The sequence below is a fragment of the Squalius cephalus genome (genome assembly GCF_949319135.1).
Source record: "Squalius cephalus genome assembly, chromosome: 3".
In the NCBI taxonomy this organism is placed as follows: Eukaryota; Metazoa; Chordata; class Actinopteri; order Cypriniformes; family Leuciscidae; genus Squalius; species Squalius cephalus.
The window spans coordinates 23197910-23219091 of NC_137124.1; the positions used below are offsets into that span (position 1 = coordinate 23197910).

The window sequence follows — 21182 nt, forward strand, 5'->3', positions numbered from 1 at the left end:
ACGGTTCGGTTCATGATGATCTCCAGTTCAGTGATTGCTAGCCTATACTTTTTATGTAAATCCAGGAAATTGGTTAATTTATTAAAATTAAGATACAATTAATACAAAACGAAATTCGTTTTAAAGAAAGGCTTTGTGCTTTCTGTTTTGAGGTCTCTGTGAAAGTTTGAAAGTCTTATGCGCTTTCAGAGCGCTTTCACTTGCGTTTCAAGTGCTCACGGAAGAGATGGGTTTTCAGCTGGGGGTAGACTAGAGAGTTGAAGACTGAAAGAAAATGAAAAATAAGCATAGAATCCAAGATAGGCTAATTACCTTGAGTCAAAAATAACACTGAATAACAGCAGAACTGGTGTATTTAGAAAAACTACTTGCGCGCTCTCGCCGCGTCCACTAACTGACCGCTTGTCCTGTTTGTGATCTGAATCTCCTAGTATTTATATCTTTCTACAGTTGCTGTCTCGGCGAGCAATTAAGCAAATACAGCGAAAATGGCCCAAATCGAAACTAGCTGCTAGCAGGCAATATTTCAGTGCAATTAAACTGCAATAATAATTTTCACTCGCGGCTGTTATTTAAGTTATAACGCGTCTAGATAAAATACGGATTTGTGAGAAGGTAAAAATAAGTAGAGAATCGAAGATAGGCTTACCTTGAGTCAAATGAAACACTGAATAACAGCAGAACTGGTGTATTTAGAAAAATCACTTGCGCGCTCTCGCCGCGTCCACTGACCGCTTGTCCTGTTTGTGATAGTTTGTAAATTGTGCTCGTTTACACTATTTACAACCTCTAGGCTTATTTATGTCCTGATAATTGTGTGAGATATTGACAACTGTTCTCATGATAATCGCAGGAATCAACTTCAACAGCGTTGTTTCCAAAAAAGAGATTTACTTAGGCTACTAGTCCATCAACAAGATCGCCAGGTCAGCATCGCTGTTGCATCCAGTGCTGCTTTTTAGCTCGACCGAGTGGGACTATGGGACTCTTGTCCGGTTCCTCACACAGTCAGATTCTCTCTTCCTTTTCCTACACTCTTCCGACTGCGCTTTCTTTGTTTTTTTCCATCGTCGAGTCTTCCAAGAATCACGTCTGAAATGCGCGCAAGTGTCTTCGTGCTTCATGTTGTTGTTGATGTGTGTGACATCGTTGCCGTAAAGCAAGTCGTGTTCTCGCGAGATTTGTCGGGGGCGCCTCTCTCAAACTTGCATTGCTGGTTTTTCCAGAGGCGTCCCCCCCCCCCCCGAGCTTTACTACCAGGATTATTCGCCCTACTAGGAGTTTGTTTACCACCGAAATGACTTTGAAGCTGTTATATTAAGGTACAATTCTTGCATAGTGCAGCTTTAAGCGGAAGAGATGATCGGTTCATGTGCGCTCTGCACTGCCACTTCGCTTGAACTGAGGCGCCACAGTGTTCTGTCACACCACAAAAGATTGTGGCAGCAAGAGAGAGACGTCTATGGTCTCACTCCAGTCTATGGGAATTGGGAAATTAGCCCATTAGACTCTTGTGAGGTTTATTGAGCTTGCAATCCAACCACACACCCCTCCCCCCACACACACACACCAGATCTACACGATTCACATGAATGACATATTTTGATTCAAAATAGCAAATTTCTAATTCTAAGACTAATTTGCAGGTATAGATGATGAAGGAATAAAAAAATAAGAATAGACAATGACACTAGGACAGAAGAAAGTCTCTTCCAGGGCAACACATACCTCCTTGTGAATGTCCTCCACTGTTGACTTTTCCTGAAAAAGGAAAGGAAAGAAAGAGAGGTAGAGAAAACATGCATTACAAAAGATGTCTGCAAAACAACTGCAATATAAATACAAAACTGCCTGCTCAGATAAATACAGAAGAGTATTTTGGCTTCAATGCTGAAAACACCTGTGTAAGGTGCAGACTTGCAAATAAATTGGCCAATTATGAAAAGACTGAAGAAACACCTGGCTGAGTTGTTGCTGAAGCATATTAACTTTGTCAAGCAGCGTCCTCTGTTCCAGGTGGAACTTCTTTAGAGATTCCTGTTGGCTCTCATTCTTTTTCTCCAGGTCCTAAAAAACACATGTACACAATTCACACAGTCACTAAATGCCCACTCATTTGCAATAAATGTACAGCTCGCAATACAAAAACTGTCTAAGATCGATGTCTTACAACCCTAAAAATGCAGGTAAAAGAATGTGTAAATTAACATGTAAATGGAATAATAAGACAAGTCCTGGTCTAATAATAACAACATCAAAAGGATGAACAATTTACTGGCAACAGTCATGGAGTTGAATGGCCCTCACCTGTATGATCTTCTCATGGTTAGAGGTTTCAGAGACCATCTCCACAGACTGCAACTGACACAGACAGAAAATAAAATGATAAATCCAACAAAAATGGTCAGGTATAATACATAATTTCAGTCCTTGGCAAAAGCAAAGAAGAAAAAAAAAAAATATATATATATATATATATATTTGTAAATCAGTGGAGTGGTTAGGAGTCTGAGAAATGCTACTTACAACAAAAATTTTAGTCCTAACAGATGGGCTAAATGTTTTTTCTATACACTAGAGAAAACTATTATTCAGATGCAAAACTGTTCTGTGGGCTGTGGGCAGAAATAGCTGCTCTTCATACATTTCTGACAAATCCCAATGTTAGAAACGAGTGGCTGCAGTTTATTTCAACCATGATCCCTGAAAATTACAGCTTGACCGTAAGTGTTTTGCAGCACATTTAATGACTTCAAGGCATTTTTCAAATTATGATTGTTTAGTGCATAAAAAGTGTCTGAATTACAAAAATGACTGGATATGGTATTAGAGAAAAAATTATTTTGCCTTACTTTCATCGAACACTGGCTGGCAGTATTGTGTAAAAATTGCTACAGCACTGCAGCCGCTAATGCAGGTGGGGTCAGATTAATGCGTCAAGACATTGAGATTTGGCATGTGATAAGGAATTATATTAGCCTGAAATAGTTACTTTCCAATTAATATGACAGATGCACAAGTGCTGAAATGACACAAAGAGAAACAAAGAGCCTCTCTGCTCATTAATCATAAATCCCATTTGTATAATTCCAGTTTCACTGCTCTAGACGGCATCAGTGAAATTACAATGAGAATGAAGGCAGCCTTTCTCTGTGCAGTGTGTGGGGAAAAAACACTGTATATCAGTCCATTTGTGAGTCGGTGATAAAACGAAGACACTAACAAAAGTTAATCAGCAAGGGGGAAAACAGTTTTAGCCTTGTGTGATTGAGTACAATCTGTAAAGTGCTTTTTTTTAATCTCATCCACAGGGTGATGCTCAGAATAAAACAAAGGTGAACATGCTGTGTATACCTGTCTCTTTTTCTGTTCTATTTTGGCAGCTTCTTTTGCTGTGAATACAAATGAGTAATCATTAATTAGTAATTCATGGAGCAACTGAAATAAAAAAATAAAAAAGTGCACAGGAGGAGGATTGAGATGTTTAGTTTTTTTTTCTTTCTCATGAGCTATGACATGTATGAGTATCTTTTTCTTTTCAGCTTCCAGACACAGGAGGATTGAGAAGTTTTTTTTTTTCTCATGAGCTATGACATGTATGAGTAGCTTTTTCTTTTCAGTTTCCAGACACAGGAGGAGGATTGAGATGTTTTTTCCCCCCCTCATGAGCTATGACATGTATGAGTAGCTTTTTCTTTACAGTCTGGAAGCTGAAAAGACACTGCTCTACACTCTACTTAGAGTGTGTGCGTCATAAGCTCTTGGAGCTTTGATCTCTATAAACTTACTATATGTTAAGGCCTATTCACATCAAAAATGATGCAACAAAGTAACTGCAGGGGAAAGAAGAATTTAAAACCTCACAAAAAAATGCATTCAACTGATTTACACCAAGAATGGCAGAAATTTTCATCAGCCTCTGTAAAAAGTTTCAAATGTGTGAGAGAAAGCATTCACATACTGGAAAATAAAAACCCATCACTTAAATGAAATGGATAATGGAATGGAACAATGGAAGTAATGAGGTGACATGTTACAATGATAACTGGTCTGCTGTTCGAATATCGTCAGAAATTGCTTGGCATATTACTTCTTTTCGCTCTGCTCGTTTATTGCCATTATGGCTATTTGGAGTGCTTATTCTGGACACATCACCCAAAAGGTTATCGGTCCGTAAATCTACAATGAAGGACTACATTATAATCTTTTGTGCTTTCTCTCTCATTTACATCACTGACTGTCCAGCATATTAGATTTCAGACTACTATCTGTTCTGATGTGACAATACCTGATGCAAATAACTAAATACAACAACCATAAAATTGTACGTTCAATCAGACTTTACAATCTCTGGACACAGTTAACAGTCACTACTGTAATATGGCTAATATTAATTCAATATTTGGTCCAGTGTTCGTTCTATGTCTTTGGCTGGTGAATCTTGTTGTTCATGCATTTACCAACATGTTCCATTTCAGTTTATGTCATGTTAGTAATTTTGAATAGTGTTGGGGCAATTCAGTTGAGGCACATTTTAATTCCTTTCAATTTATGATTTTAAGCACTGCTCTACAATGCTGCTCACATATGGGAGAGAGAGATTTCATAAAAACATGAAGCATAACAAAACCTTTTGAGGCACTGTCCAGATAACTCTTGACAAGAGAGACAAGCTCCTGGTTTTTGCTGAGTCGAGCATAGTGATAACTGTCGTGGCCGAAACCATCCACAGCAGTGACATCAGCCCCATGTTTCAACAAAACGTCCACAGCATCCTTACACGCATATTCACAGCCCAGAATCAACGCTGTTCTGAGTGAACAAAGACAAACACATCTTTAATAGGACTGACAATGACATCAAAATACTAAAATTGCATCTGCAATTTCTCTAAATTAAGACAAGAACACACAAACATTTTAATATCCCTCTATCCACTTTGTTTTGTCAACACAAAAGTAAGCCATTTCCTGTGAACGTGTGAGACTTCAGATTAATTAGCCGCGATAGGTAAATAACTGGATGAATAACAAGATGCCGTTAAAAGTAAAACTGCTTGCGCTACAAACCAATGTGTTTATGATTACGATAATAAATTAAAATAATATGATAACAAACAGCAGCCTGAAATAACTGGTAGCGGCTGACACCAGAAGTCTTGCACATTCTTAAATGGCTGTGCCACTGCCAACTACTGCATTAAAAATAAATTAAAGAGAAGTCAGAGAATTCAATATCTGAATAAAGCATGAAGGGCAAGAATAACAAAAAAAAGAGAAATATGAATGTGATAATATTTACTTATTCTGTTTGTCTCTGACTGTGATGTCACTTCCTCGTTCTAACAGCAGCTGACAGATGTGTGGGTGACACATTTGAGTGGCAAGCACTAATGGGGTCCGACCATCCTACAAACACACACATATGAAAGTGCATAAACTCAAACAGAAAAATCTTGAGAGAACAAAAAAAAGAGAGAACATTTGAGGATAAAGTACATCTGAGGGGAAATAAATACAGAACATTTGTCCAGGAAAAAAATAATAAGACAATATAAAAACGTTGTCAGTATATTAAATATCCCACAAGCCACATATTAACTCACAAAGTCGCTGGCATTAACTGATGCCCCGCTGTCACAGAGCAGCTTCACGCTGGAGGAGCAGCCGGCCATAACTGGAAAGACAAACAATAATAATATTCCTAACCATTTCCCCCAAGCATCTGAATTAGATTCAGTAGACTTATCTGACATCACACTCAAAAAAAAAGAAAGAAAAGAATAAATAAACCAAACCTTCCACTGGGCAAGCGCTCTAAATTTTACATGAAAGCCTTCCGAGGAAAGGAAAATAATTCCATGAACTATATCTTATTGATTTCGACTGGTTCTGCCTCAAAGAATCCCTTTCAAATGTTCATCCATTACCCCTTACCTCCATCCTCTGATTCACTACTTACTGAACGAGGCACTAAAAATGAGGAATGGAGACGCAAGGAAAGTGGAAGGAGTGGGAAACCCCCAAATCAGGTTGAATAGAGAGGACTGCAAAGTTCAATTCCAACAAAACCTCAAAATGTACAAAGCTTTTTGCTTACCAGCATCATGCAAGGCCGTCCTTCCCTGCAGGTCCACATTTCCCACTGGGCAATTGTGCTGAAACACAAAACACTGGTCACACGCTGTCAGGCCATTCAACACTTTATGGCTATTAAGCTTTAAAAGGTCAGAATGACCATTCAAAAACATCCCTGATGACTGATTTCTTTTAAAAATATGAACACAAAACCAAAGAATGGACCAGAAAGACACGGGTGCGTGAGACTCTTGTTTGAATCTTTGAAATGATTCAGAACCCAAGAAACCAGGTCAAGCAAAGGAGACTGTTGCTAAGATACTGGCCTCAGTGGTCTGTATCCCACCACTCTCTGTGCCCTCATTTCTAAAATCTTTTTATTTTTTCCTCCATACTGCACTCTCTGTCCTACTTTCTCAAGCCCAATACTTTCTGTACTGCTTTTTGCTACCTATAACAAAAACAACTCCTCTGACTTCAGTCACTATAAAAACCCCTAATACTCTAGCAACAGCCTCCAAAACCAGTAGCAAGGTCACATGGTCCTGCTGGCTAACTGTGTCCTGGGTAACTCTATCTGATGGGCTCTAGGAGCCAGGCTCAGATTGCACATGATGACGGCATTAGAAATATAGACTTCAGGTTATAGTATGGGCAGCCTGTCAACACTGCAGACACCCGGAAAAAACTCTCATCCAGCCACTCAATCCTGTCTGCATAAGCATTACGCAGTCAGAACACTGGCAGAGCATTATTGTGGATTACACTTTACATTAGCTGGCAGCTAAAGGTGTCACACCAGTGATTTCAAAAACAAGAATTACACAAACTTTTTAACTAAGATTTATTTTTACATAATTAGTCTAGTCAGACTTTTCTAATTTTGCTCCCTGTGGTACAAGTAATTAACACCAACAAATCACTGCGACAAAGAGGCTGTTGTTGGAGTCATCAACAAGCAAGTGATAGGAATCATTTCCTATCTTAATTATCTTGAGTTTTACCCTCTTGCAAAACGTGTTTGTGGAATAATTGATTCAAATTTGCCCCGTATCTGTAAACAAGCTCTGCCCAATTTGCCTTCAAACAGCATAAATAAACACAATGTCAGGTTCAGCATTATGCAATTGAGTTCAGGTCACCCGTTTATTAGTTTGTGAAATAAGCACTGACTTTGTTTATGAGCATGTGGGCTGGAGTAGGCTTGCCAATAGCAATAAAGGTTTGCAAACTTTTTGCTGCTGGGTATTGTCCTATGATACATCAATTAGAATACATGCACTACAGTTCAAAAGTTAAAATTTGAATAGCATTTAAAAAAAATAATAATAATAATATTTGTATTCTGCAAGGATGCATTTAATTGATCAGAAGTGATAGTAAAGACATTTACAATGCCACAAAAAATATGTTCCTTTGAAAAGCATATTCAAAGAATCCTAAAAAATACATATTATGGTTCCACAAAAAAATATTAAGCAGCACAGCTGTTTTTAACATTGATAACAATAAATGTTTCTTGAGCATCAAATCTGCATTTTAGAAAGATATCTGAAGGATCATGTGACACTGAATGCTGATGCTGAAAATTCAGCTTTGCATCACAGAAATAAATTATATTTTAAAACATATTAAAATAAAAAAAACTGTTATCTTAAATCATATTAATATTTCTCAAATGTACCGATGTACCAGTATGTTATGATTCAACATACTGCTATGTAACACAATATCAGAAAGAGTGTTTCTCTTGTATTGTTTGCTTTACTTTTCAGCACTGCATCTCAAAATGTACAGCTTTAACAGCACTGGATGATATAGTTTAGAAAGCGCTTGAATTTCGGGGAATGATACGAGTCATAGTAAATCGTGCAAATATATAACTATAAAAATTGTGACGTGAAATATTGACAATATAGTGAGAAAAAGAACCGGGACACATTGATATATGTTTGTATTGGCAAAGCCCTACAATGGAGACTGCTTTCTGAAGTTCATATCACAGTCCTCAGAAAACCTCACTTACAAAATATGATTCAGTATTTTTCCTCCACATCAAAAAGAGGATACAATAGAGCAGAAATTGTCTGACTTAAAAAAAAAAAGAGAGCACACAAATACATTGAGTTTCTATGCTCTACTTTCAACTGTGTTGACTGTGAAAACAGCTTTACCTGGAGTAGTTTCTGCACGCACAATGACTGGGCATTTCTGGCTGCCAGGTGTAAGGCATTTTTTCCTACAGGAACAAAACACCAAATCAATCAATAAATAGGAGCCATTAGGTAACAAAAGTGTTTCAGATTAACCAATCTTAACTGCTTGTATAGACAAATGTCAACAGTGAGAGTATAACAAAAACACACCACATTAATCCCATTTTACATAAAATAGTTCTTCTATAGATTTCAGTTGATAATGACATATTTATGGCTTGTTTGTCAATACAATTCTTCAATCTCTGGTTCTCTCTCACCATTTACATTTAAAAATAAATAAAAAAAACACCTAAAACTGAAAATTCACTCACGTTGTTCCAAAAAAATGAAATGAAGATTTTTTTTATGAAAACAGAGATTTGTGTGGTCCATTCCACTAAAATGTTAAAAAAAGAGATCGTAAAAGAAATCTATACAAATAAAAGATCAATCCAAGTCTTCTAAATAAACAACCACTTTATATACCATGAACAGATGTATTATAGGCCTTTATTCACATATAAACATTGATCAGTGCACTTACATGGAGCACATCAAATATGGCAAACGGAAGCTAAATTATATTTGCTTGACATGTGAGAACCTCATTGGTTCTTGCAGAAGCTCCTTTCAGCAAAAGCCATTTCAAAACATTTGAATATCTGATAAATGTGGAATGCATTTATTAATGCATCTTACTGGTCATGCATTTTGCATTAGTTTCCAATAAAATATAAAATAATAATAAAAATAATAATAATATAAAAGTCTTGGCCTTTAAGAAATGGGGTACTGTGTTACTCCCAAATCCTGCCATATAAAGAATTGTTGTGCTTCTATATGGACCTGGATGCCTGTTAATTTAGTATTATGTATAGACTTTACTATTACAGCATTTATAAAAAAAATAAAAAAAAGTGATTGATTATATTTTCAGTTTTCATTTCAATATATTTGTGTATCGTTGCAGTTAGTTACCAAGGCAGCATTTCTAATTTTAGTTTAAGTTTTTGAAATTTAACTTTTTCATTTAACATTTTATGTACAAATTTCAATTACCAAAATTAAATTTTTAATAGTTTCAGGTTTAGTTAACAATAACACCACTGTTTTGAGTCCTGCTAGGGTCACGTTCCCACTCTCTCTTCCTGTACTTTTTTGTTGCTTGTGTGATACAAGAGAACAAACCTCATCCGCATATTTAAGCTTCAGTTTACCAAACTCTGTGTGTTCTATGCAAGTGTGTTGATCAATGTTTAAATGTGAATAAAAGCTTAAAACATAAAAACTTAAAACTATTACGATCACTTCACTAACCTTTTAAATCGTCAAAGTTTTGGTAGAACAGACTTTTAATGAAGGGACAAAAATCTTTCAGGTTTCATTAAAAATATCTTCAGTTGTGTTTTGAAGATGAACGAAAGCCTTATTGGTTTGGTACAACAACATTTTTGGGTGAACTATACCTTTAAGGAAATTCACACTCTTACACATAATGACTCTGATATGTTTTAGCATTATGCGTGTTCTCTGGTAAACCAATTCATGATCTAGACTAGAGCAACCCTCACCTGTGGCATCCGTGGCTGTGATATCCACACCATGATTGAGAATGAGACTCAGGCAGTCAAGATGTCCTCTGGAGGCAGCAAGATGGAACCTGGAGAAAAAGAGAGAGAAAAACACAAAATGCTGAAAATTGGCATCAGCATCATCAGCATTATAGAGGAGGAAAGGACTACCATCAGAAGAGAAACTGTCTCTCTCCCCTTAAATGCATCTGCATGCAAAACCCTTCACTTTACATTACATAAGCATACTTCTTATTCATACATATCTCACATTAACATACTTCCATTATTGTAATGCTGGCCATGTAGCTTAAAGTGTCTATAACTGCTTTAGATGCAAGATGAAGTTTCTATTTAACTGATTCACATTCATGTAAGACTCAGAATGGATAAAAATCAGCACTTTGAGCTCAGTTTAAAGAGGCGAGAATGTCCTCTGAGACATGTTGTAAAGATAGATGTGCAAATGTTCACCTTTCTTTGAAAAGTGTTATTTAAGACCATGTTGATGGTGAGAAGTCAAACATGTAGACAGGGCTCTGACCTGAAGCTTGACGTGTGAAGTTGTAGATAACTCCACACAGTCCCAAACAACCACCCATGGAGACATGGATGGGTGGCAAGTGACTTATTATTAGAATTGAGGACATAAAATATGTCTTGTGTGTTTTTAATACTGTTTCAGCAATGGGGTGACTCTCACATGCCTAGTGCAAATCACTTTTTGAAATTTAGTTATGATAGCTTTTTTGTAAGCCATCAAAACAACATTTGCCCAACTACTATAAACTTACATTTGATTCTTTCTAACTTAATCTAAGAAAAAAAATTTTTTTAAAAGCACAATTTCCAGCCAAAAGGGAGCCACAGCTCATTGATCTGGCAGGTTCCTGCAAATATGATTTCATAGCTAAAAACGACTCAATGCAATAACGTTAGGTATATGTAAAGAAGGTGGCTGTTATTACGGTAAGTGACCCTTGGCGATTAGACGAGACTGAAGGGCTCAGATGGTCATGAAGGCCCAGACATGTCATTCTAGCTTGGCTCCAACTTCTTGGCTGACTCGCATATCTGCGGCTCCAAGATACATTATGTATTTTTAGAGGTGCCAGAGAGGTGGGGTGGGGAGCAGTTTGACTTCAAAACAAGACTTTTGCATGCTGCACCAGTCACACCAGAATCTCTGCAGTTCAGCAAAATACATTTCAAAACATCTGAATATCTTAGAAATGTGGAACGCATTAGGAATTTGAATGCTTTAATGAACACAAGACTCATTGGTAACTAAAAGTCTCTAGCAGCAGCAAAACATTAAGTACCTCAATTTTTTTTTTTCCCGGATCTTCCAGAGAAATTTCTGTGGACATTCAGGGTCCAAAATGAACTTTGAGAAAACGTACTAGTGATATATATTCCTTATTGGTCATGCATTTTGCATTAGGTTTCCAATTTAATATTCAAAATAATAATAATAATAATAATAATAATATATCTGTTAATAATATAATAATAAGTCTGGCCTGTGTTACTCCCAAATACAGTCAAATAAAGAACTGTTGTACTTCTAGGGACCTGGAGGCCTGTTATTTTAGTATTATGTATAGACTGTACTATTACAGCATTTATACTTTTTTTTTTTTACTGAAATTGATATTTTCAGTTTTTATTTCAATATATTTCTGTAATATTTATTGCAGTTAGTTGCCAAGGCAGCATTTCTAATTGTAAGTTTTTCATTTAATATTTTGTGTACAAATTTCAATTCCCGAAAATGAAATGTTTAATAGTTTTAGGTTTAGTTAACAATAATACCACTGTTTTGAGTCAGGACTCAGGGCCACGTCTTAGACCTATTTACCTTCCCCCTCTTTTCCTGTACTTATGTATTTATGTTGCTTCTCAGCTGTCATATACAGTATGTTAAAAGGCAAGAATTTCAATTACTTAATTGTTTTTCTATTGTAACATTTGTCTATTTTCTATTGTAATCTTTGACCAACTAGAAGATGTGTGAGCTGTAATAGACTGACACTTTACTAACATCAGCGAGGGGCATATTACCATTTTTGTTTCAGTTCCTAACGAAGTTACTGGTCAACTTATTTACTCATCAAAATCAATTGTGCTCTCATTTGGCACTTGTCAAGTTTTAATTACAGATCTTGGATAAATCTATTTTCAAAAGTGGGGGTGTTAAAGAAACAAAAGGCATGGTCACAGCAGGAAGGCTTAGTCTATGTTTCCTGTGAACTAACCATCCATTAGCAAGATCTGTCAACCAGGTGTATTTCATGTCATACTCTTATTTATACATAAATCTACTCATTTCCAACTGCCCACAAGGCAAAAATGCTCTACTAATGCAGGTTACCAATTTATCTACCCGAACTACTGTATTACACCCTACAAGCCCTGTGGTCTGCCCTCCCTGTGAGCTATTCTGACTGGTGAGGAAAATAACAGGCTGGAGATGCAGTCTACATGTGGGGTCCTGCTATATATGAACAGAGGATTTCCACAAATCCAAAGTCATGTGACCTGTGTATTCCACTACTAGACAAAAAGGCTACATACGCTCATGTTCAGGTCACTTGGCAGCCATTAGGATGCACAGACGTCCACAAGCATGTTTCATATAACAGGCTGGTGTTTATTAATTGAGCTCTGTTACACAAAGGCCGACTCGACGACTGTGACGGCGGCGAATGCACTTGATTTAGTCCTGAGAAATTCTAGCACCTTATTACAAGTCAAGCTCATCTCCACCCAACCGAGCAAGAAGAATCTCACACTATGACAAAAATACCCAAAGGGGAATCTTATGGACTAAATGAGGGAATGAAACAAAGCTGTGGTTAAATCAAGCTGAAATGAGTCCATCGATGCCCTACATATACCATGTCAAAGCAGTAAAAACATCAGGGATGGACGGGAGGCCAGCTTGGCTTTCTAAAACAGGAAAAGACGCAATTGATCTGATAGTGTTGAAGTCTACTGTGTGGTCATTTAATAATGTGGAACATCAATCAGGGATACTGAATAAGAGGGTTCAGCGAATCACCTCTAACTTAAAATACTTTTCTTGCATTCATCCCAAAATAAAGAGGCATCATCTAAAGCTCTCTGGACTGGGAGCTTTCAGAAGATTACATAAGCAGTTAACATGCCAGTTTAAGAAGGAAAAAAACTCCAAGCTCCTAAATTTAGTCAGTGTACACAAGCATAGATTTACTCACTGAAGACCCATTTCCAGCCCAGGAGGCCCATGCTGTTCTGCGCCTGGTCAAGCTTCTCTGACCACATGTTTTCCAATCTTAACTTAAACCCTTGGTCAGGCACAAAATGCCTCAGCCCAGACTGGACAAAAACATAGGCCTATCAGTGCCAATCAAGTTCTGTAAAAACCAAAGCATTTCAAGTTGTTCACAATCATATGCTCTCAAGCACACCTTTACAACCAATATAGAAGAAAGTGCCCTTTTTTTTTTAAATGATCTTATATGTACTCAAATATTTAAATCACATCATTACTAATAATAAAACAAAAGTGAAAAATAAAAGCATAAATAAAAACAAACAACAGTATAAATAAACACATGCAAATATATGCATAAATAAATACCCTTGGGCAAGACAGGCTAATGAAGTGACAATCAGCCTGCTGCATGATAAAGGAGTGTAATATATTGAACGGGTTAGTTGAAGATCGTATTCAAGACAAGAAATGATATAATTCTTTTCCTATAATGAAAACTCTTGAACACAACTGTGTCTATACTATTACAGAAACTACAGTCTATACTATTACAGAAAACTTTATTACAGGTTTAAGAAATATGCAGACCTAAAGAGTGTGAAAGTATGTAAGATGACAAAGTATTATAAATAATCCTGTAGTTTCTATACTGTATGTGACAGGCAGAGATGTGCAACAAAAAAACACATTTTTAAAAGCAGACTAATTGGTATGCTGCCTAGTCGATTAATCTGTCTTAAGGATGCCCTGTACAATTAGGTTGATTTTGGGTTAATCCCACCAAGAGAGGCCACGTTTCTTAGGGACGTGTTCTTATGTTAAACAGTAAGACAGCACGCAAAGAAGTGGATCAGAATACAGGGTTCTGGAAAAAGGTTTTGAAATGTAGGACTGTTTAACTTACCACGCTTTCTTAAATGCACATACAAAAAAATCAAGATAAACTAGTTGACCTTAACAATAGCCTAGTCAGTTGTTGGGTGACAATCGTGACCCATCCCTAGTGACAGGAACTTACGCAGAGCGGCCCTCTACATCGAGTTTGGTAGGGATGATGCCCTTCTTGCCAAGCACTGCTGCAACCTTGTCCACCTCCCTCCTCTCCACTGCCTTCATCAGCCTGTCATCATATTTATTCCAGTCTGTGTTCTGAGAGAGAGAGAGAGAGAGAGAGAGAGAGAGAGAGAGAGAGAGAGAGAGAGAGAGAGAGAGAGAGAGAGAGAGAGAGAGAGAGAGAGAGAGAGAGAGAGAGAGAGAGAGAGAGAGAGAGAGAGAGAGAGAGAGAGAGAGAGAGAGAGAGAGAGAGAGAGAGAGAGAGATCAGCACATTCATAACATCAGCATATATACAAAGACAGCAGTGTCATGTTCAATAAAACTGCAGAGGTGACACCTATTGTTCATGATTCCTCTAATGATCAGGGTGGTGATCGCTAGTGTAATTAGCTGAATGAAGGAATGTGAACAACTCCTGTACACCACATATTCAAATATTCAAAAGCACAACAGGAAATAAAATGCTTGAAGGAAAAGAAAAGGCTTTATATCTTTGCAAAATAAAAAGGGATGACAGAATTAGTCAACCATGAACTGGAAAAATGGGTTTACTATTTACTAAATGGTGCAAGACCCCCATGGGCCTGATTTTATTTTCACAAGGTAATGGTTATGAGGTAAAGAAGATTACTCCCTATTTCTACATAGTCATTCTTTTTTCTTTTCTTTTTTGTGTGTGTTAATGTGCATACTTTCGATAAAGTACCATTTCGAGGAGTATGGTAAACATGAATATATGATATATACTATTTCTGAAATCTGCATCTAATGGAAAGGTTTATTTGATGTTGAACTGGTATGTCAAAACAACATCTGAGGAAATAAATAGCCTACTTTGTCTTAATACACATTTCACAAACCAAATAATAATGTGAGGAGAAAAAAAAGAAAAGAAAAACTATTTCATCATCAACAAAAAAAATGGCTTTTAAGGCATTTAAGCCTAGCATGATCATACAAGTTGACACGCTGTTCAAAAGACCTCTAAGCTCCAAAGATCAAGCAACAATTCACTCTCCAAAGAATGCTGCAGCATTCCTGGATTCCTTGAATTTATGGAGATAGCTATAAGTCATTCTCTCACACAAAACAAGCACACGCACACACACAGACACAATGAAATAACAGCCTCTCTCCCTCCAGCCTTTGCATAGAAGACAAAAAGAACAGAGCACAGCAAAGTTTAAGGGAAAATCACTACTAAGAATCTCTTGATACCTACAAAGTACATGGAGGTGCATTTGAGCCATCGACTCATCTTGGTGGTCCTTTTGCAGTGGTCTGGAGAAGTACAGAAATAAGAAAAAGTTCTTCTTTTGCCTGTCCAACAAAATGAACACTCAGCCAGCGAGTGTTTGTGTGTGTGTTTGTGGTCTTCAGATGAATCCCCCTCTCCAGCAGGCAGCCAGCGCCTCGCAGGGGGACCAGAAACCTCGGCAGAGTCCTCCAACTTCTCTCCAGGCCACAGCCTCTCCCCGAGACTTCATCACGGCATGAGAAACTATGCAAACACACAGAGAGAGAGCCGCTGTAGCGCAGGGACCAGCCCCGGGACAGCAGCTCCTCCTTTCGGGGTTGAGTCTATCTCTTCCCCTCTCTGTTAGACCGTCCTCCTGTCTGCACAGGCTCTATCTTCTAAAGCTAGGCTGCTTTCAGTTCCCTGCTCCTCTCCTTCTGACTCGATCTTCTTTGCTCATCTGTGCCAAATGTTAAGGTTGTTCAACCTCTGGCGGTAAATATGTGAGCTCTTCAAGGTCTAAAATATCCCTGTAAACAGCACGCAGACAAGCTGTTACCTCTTTATTTTTGACCCTCGGACCTTCCTCCAATGACTGATTGAGGTAGAACTGCTAATAATAAACCATCCTAGCATATCTAGTCCATGAGTAACCATTACAGTGACACCCGTGAGCAACAAGGCCAGCCAAACGAGAGGAACCTCAGTGCTGCCGGCACATACTGCATCCCCCTCCGCAGCCATGGACGCACATAAAGCCACAACCATTAATCTCTGGGAGATTAAAGTCTCAGGTCCAGACCAGGTCATCATCTGGCGGTCTGACGAGACGCTTCCAGCCTTTTGCTGGGAGGGGTCTGAGTTGACGGATGAAGCACAGAGTAGCAGGATTAGGTGTCGGCTTTTTACAATCAACTGTCTGGCATATGGAGCATGGAAGCCTGTTTACTATCGCCCCCTGCCATCTCTTTATCTGCAAGACAAACACTACGCAAAAGATCTTTTACAAAAGGCAAGATGTCAGCTTTTAATTTGGTAGATGAGAGATTTGAAAGCTATTCAAAAAGCAGCAGGGACGTGTTCAATTTTCACACCAGCGCCAGTGAGGGAGTTCAGTTACTCCTTAAAATGCCCCACTACCCCCACCGATACAGCAGCATACATGTGAGAATACCCACTCATATAGCATGTCATAAGGGAGTGCTGGGTAGGGTATCGACTCTCAAAACCTGCTCGGCCCCATAGAAACAATGAAACTGAAATGAATGCATATAGGGTCTAGTCCCTTAAATAGGCACAATAGAGAGTGTGTGGATGTGTAAGAGTGAGGACTATTTCGGTTTTGTCTTTTGCAGAGGACACTGGGTGAATGGACTATAAACATCTCGCAACTAATTCAGTGCCAAAAAAAATCTTAAAGAGCAAGACCATAGAAAATATACATTACATGTCAGTTTGGTTGGACACCATTGACTGAATATTATATTAAGAAATATTTATCGTTTAAAACTTGAAATGAAGTTACTAAATTTAGTTTTTTGACAAAGAGATTACTTTGCGAAACTTTGAGGAAGTTTACAAAGTAGTGACAGAAAGGTCAAAAGAAAAAGTGCCCAACATACATAAATTCTGTGTGTAGAGCTGTAATCCATTCTCAGCAAAGGGTGGCAAAAAGAAAGTTAAACTATGATAGATGGTTTTTATTAGTTCAACTGTCACAACATTATCCTCATACTTCCATTTGTGTCATTTCATGGTTTTGCAGAACTTACTATTGTTGTAAAATGTAAAAAAACTGGTGTGTACGCCATAAGACAAACATAAGACGCATACATAAATATTACTAATTCCAGTAATTTTAGCTAAACAAAACCGTTTTTTTGAATGTCACTGTACGATGTAGAACTATGCTGCAACAGTTTGGGGTGAGCCTTAATGAAAGCAACACCATTGTAAAGTGAAAAATAATTATAAATGTAATGCCATAATAATAATAATAATAATAATAATAATAATAATAATAATAATAAAAACCTTGCCTTCTGCTGCAGCTCTCAAATCAAATATGGCATCTTCTTTCAAATGACCTCAAGATAACTTGCATTAATAGCTTGAGTGGTCTATTATCAGTTGTGGTGGTTGTCATCGTAAAATAACAGACCACTAGATTGCGCTATTGAAGAAACAGAATTGAGCATTGAGTATAAAAATATAAATGAATGATGCATGCATTATTCTGCACTAAGCATGGACAAGTTTGTAAAAGGACTGCCAGTGCCAGGTAAACAAAGTAGACAATTAATCTACTGCAAATGACAACTACCAAAACAATGTGTCTACACTAGACAAAAGCAAATAGAAAACAATTATAATCAGTGATGCTTTCTACACTGGATGCGGTGCGGCACGACGACACATTCATGAAGTTCTATTTCTGACCAAGAGCTCACGCAACTTCTGACACAAGAGACAAACGGACTACGTTTTCTTTGTCACGTCCGGTGTAGACACAGTGATTTTATAGAAAAGGTAATATGATGAGGCATATCTCACCCTCAGATTCACCATTACAATGATGGGTAATGAAGAGAGACCAGACCACAGCCTGTTGTGGGTCTCAAAATATTAGCTTCTGACAGAATGAAGCCTTAGAGACTTTGCATCACAAACGCAATGAGAAGCCCATTGAAGTTGATTTGTTGTAGTAATGTATTATTTACGATGTTTCAAATAAATCCTGTAGGATTTTGCAAGCAGGTCAAGTTTGAGAATGTCTTTATGTGGGTGCATGTTGGTGGGGTGGAAAAAGTTTGGTAACCATTGCATTAAGAGAATAGTTCACCCCAAAATTAAAATTCAGTCATCACTTAACTAGGGCTGGGTTAAAAATATTGAATTGTGAATTGTGTGTCAATGGTCAGCCCTATCATTTACTCACCCTCATGTCATTCTAAATCTGTCTAACTTTTTTCTTTATGGACACAAAAGATGTTTCCTGACTTTCATACATGGAAAAAAAAAAAAAACACTTCCAAATGAAAGTCATACAAGCTTGGAACGATATGAGGGTGATTAAAAGAAGTCTTATTTTTGGAATAAAATATTGCTTTAAAGGATACATCAAGAACTTTGACAACCTTAGCATTCTCGCTGAATCATTACACCTGCGAAGATCAGTGCACTCATTTTCTGTTCCAGAACAAAATGAACAAAATCATGACATCCCCTATTTGTATGCATTTACTCAAGAAGAGTCTTAACCTCTGGGGACAGTAAACGAATAGTGTGTGTGTGTGCAATGCATTAACAAAACTCATTTGCATACAAGGGGCAGGTGCAAGCAGGTTGGTTTTTTATAAAGTTGAGCAACAGGGTGTGTCACATCTAGTGTTGATTTAACATGCACCTGTGAAAACTACACAAACACACACTCTCTATGGTGGGTTTTCAATGTGAACACGTTAATAAGACCAACGGGGAATGAAGTGATAAGCTCTCTGGTTGGACAATGTATCTAGGTTGAATCTTGGCTGCCGGGCAGTCTGGATGACTCTATGTGTTATAACTCATGTCAACACCTTGTAAAAATGAAACCCTATCCCTCATCCCAAATCACACCCACAAAGTCTTGCCTGGCAACAGCAAACGTACATGGCCATAAATCAAGACACACAGAAGAAAGCTATAGATACTTGTGTCCAGATATACTAAGATAACACAGAGAGAGAATAAGAGACTGAACATAACCAAGCAGTTATTATGGGTGTGACACAGTGATCAAGTATGTATGAAATTTATTTATTTTTTTATTTTTTTTAAAGAGTAACGTGTCAGTGCTTTAAATACTACCTGCACTAGCCCAGGGCCATATGTTGACAACTATGAATTATTAAATGGCATAAGCTGAAATCTGCACAACAACTCACTCAACAAGCTCATCTTCTCTGCTGCTCCCACATAAGGACACCTGCAGCTATGACATCGCATGACATTTAAATCTGTTTGTCATTTTCCCATAATTCTTACTCAGAAAATCTCTCATCCCATCAGACATGTGACATGCCATCCAAACATCAACAGGTCTGATTTAGTGCTGCACTGACCACAGATGGATGAGTTGCTGTTGAATTAGCCCCCCTGGAGCGGAGCAGAGAGCGGTCACGCTGTATTAGAAAGTTTTGGAGGCAGACGTAACCCTCTCATGTGACTGTAGAGGGTGGGATTGCTGAAGGTGGGAAAAGAGAGGGAGAAAACAGGGATTCTTGGATTTCAGCCTACCCCATCACTAATTCCACATCAAAAACACCGCACAGCTGGATATCACAATCCTTAAGCAGAACCTACTGATGGAATATACTCTTCTTTTTTTTTTTAACCAATATAAAATTATGCAGGAGAAAAAACATCTTGGGTCACATTTTCAATGTGATCCAAATCTTTAGTGCTGCTGAGCATGACGAACTGGTTTAACGTTTTAATGAATACAATTACCCACATCAGTGTTGTTGTTGTTAACAAACTATTAAAATCATTAATTTACTGTATCATATATAAATAAAACACTGGCCCACAATCAAATAAACGTATACCTTTTATGTTAAAAATATATTTTTTTATAATTTATTTCACAACAGCTACAGCTAACACATTCAGATTATATGCAATATCTTGATATTGTTTTATGAACTATTTAGTGAGTCACTGGTGGTTTTAAAGTTGTATTATGAGGGTCTAACCTGTATTACTGCGCACACTGACTGTAGTTAACTAGAGACTATCTGAAGTTCTACGGCTATGCTAAGACCCAGTGTCCGTTGTTGAGTACTGGGATAAACAGATGCTTTAATTAGGGCCTCTATCTTCCCAAAAGGCATCTTGATGATCTCAGCAAAGTGTGTCGGCATGCTAAAGAAAGGCAGAGAGGAACTGTTGGAAGACGTTGTGTTTACATCTACAGTATAGCTAAACGCAGACAGCTACTGGCTGAGAGCAGTCTCGGGCCCACTGACGTGCCGTTATTATGACTGACAAGGCATACTGCTGCCATGGCAACACCGAACATGGTTAATTGAGTTAGGGCGTATCGGTTTCTCACACATTATCTAATCTTCGGTTGTAACTATAGGCTAGTCGGCTCTGACCCCACCAGTTAACGTCAGTTATCTCCTATGGTGTCATTAGAGTCAGCGAAAAAATGCTACACTAGGGAGTAGAGATGCCAGAAATACAGGACAGTAGCAAGGCAATGATACCATGGTCATAATCATTTCTTGGTTAAAATGGCTGGTTGGCAAGGTATTAATTTAAACACCATGTCAAAAGTGAATGTAAACAAGAATAAATAAATACTATAATAAATATATAAAAATACTTATAAAAAAGTATAACTAATTAATAAATAAATAAAAATGTATAAATAAATTCAAAAATGAATAGCCTATATAAAATACATTGGGGTCAAAACATCAGATCAGTGCAACACAGAGACACACTTGGGTCTTGTCCAGCTGTTTGATCACAATGTTCTGATTTGACCTTTGACCCAGTGCCCAGACCACTTCCCTGCTATTTTCCTCCACTTCCGACAGCTGAGTAAAGTGCAAGATCAGATTTCTGCTGACCTGTACAGTGTCATTCTCAGATTTCATCCTTCTGCAGAGCAGACCCCCACTGCATAATTCTCAACACATCCTAAACCATCATGGGACAATCTAGCGAGATTTCAGCGACACTATTAAGAAACTTCATACATTTAAGTGTTGCCTCAGTCTCTTATAAATATTTT

General features: G+C 37.7%; 1 protein-coding gene across 1 annotated transcript in view; it reads right to left on the reverse strand.

Annotated features, from left to right (window-relative positions):
* Positions 1-21182, reverse strand: part of uacab (uveal autoantigen with coiled-coil domains and ankyrin repeats b) — a 60272-nt gene that overhangs the window by 11115 nt on the left and 27975 nt on the right. The window contains exons 2-12 of the mRNA XM_079866931.1: positions 14124-14254; positions 9847-9935; positions 8252-8316; positions 6100-6157; positions 5606-5676; positions 5302-5408; positions 4631-4812; positions 3355-3392; positions 2308-2361; positions 1960-2067; positions 1729-1761 (exon numbers count right to left, since the gene is read on the reverse strand). Coding sequence (XP_079723057.1) covers positions 1729-1761; positions 1960-2067; positions 2308-2361; positions 3355-3392; positions 4631-4812; positions 5302-5408; positions 5606-5676; positions 6100-6157; positions 8252-8316; positions 9847-9935; positions 14124-14254 — 936 coding nt within the window. The remainder of the gene's footprint in view (positions 1-1728; positions 1762-1959; positions 2068-2307; positions 2362-3354; positions 3393-4630; positions 4813-5301; positions 5409-5605; positions 5677-6099; positions 6158-8251; positions 8317-9846; positions 9936-14123; positions 14255-21182) is intronic.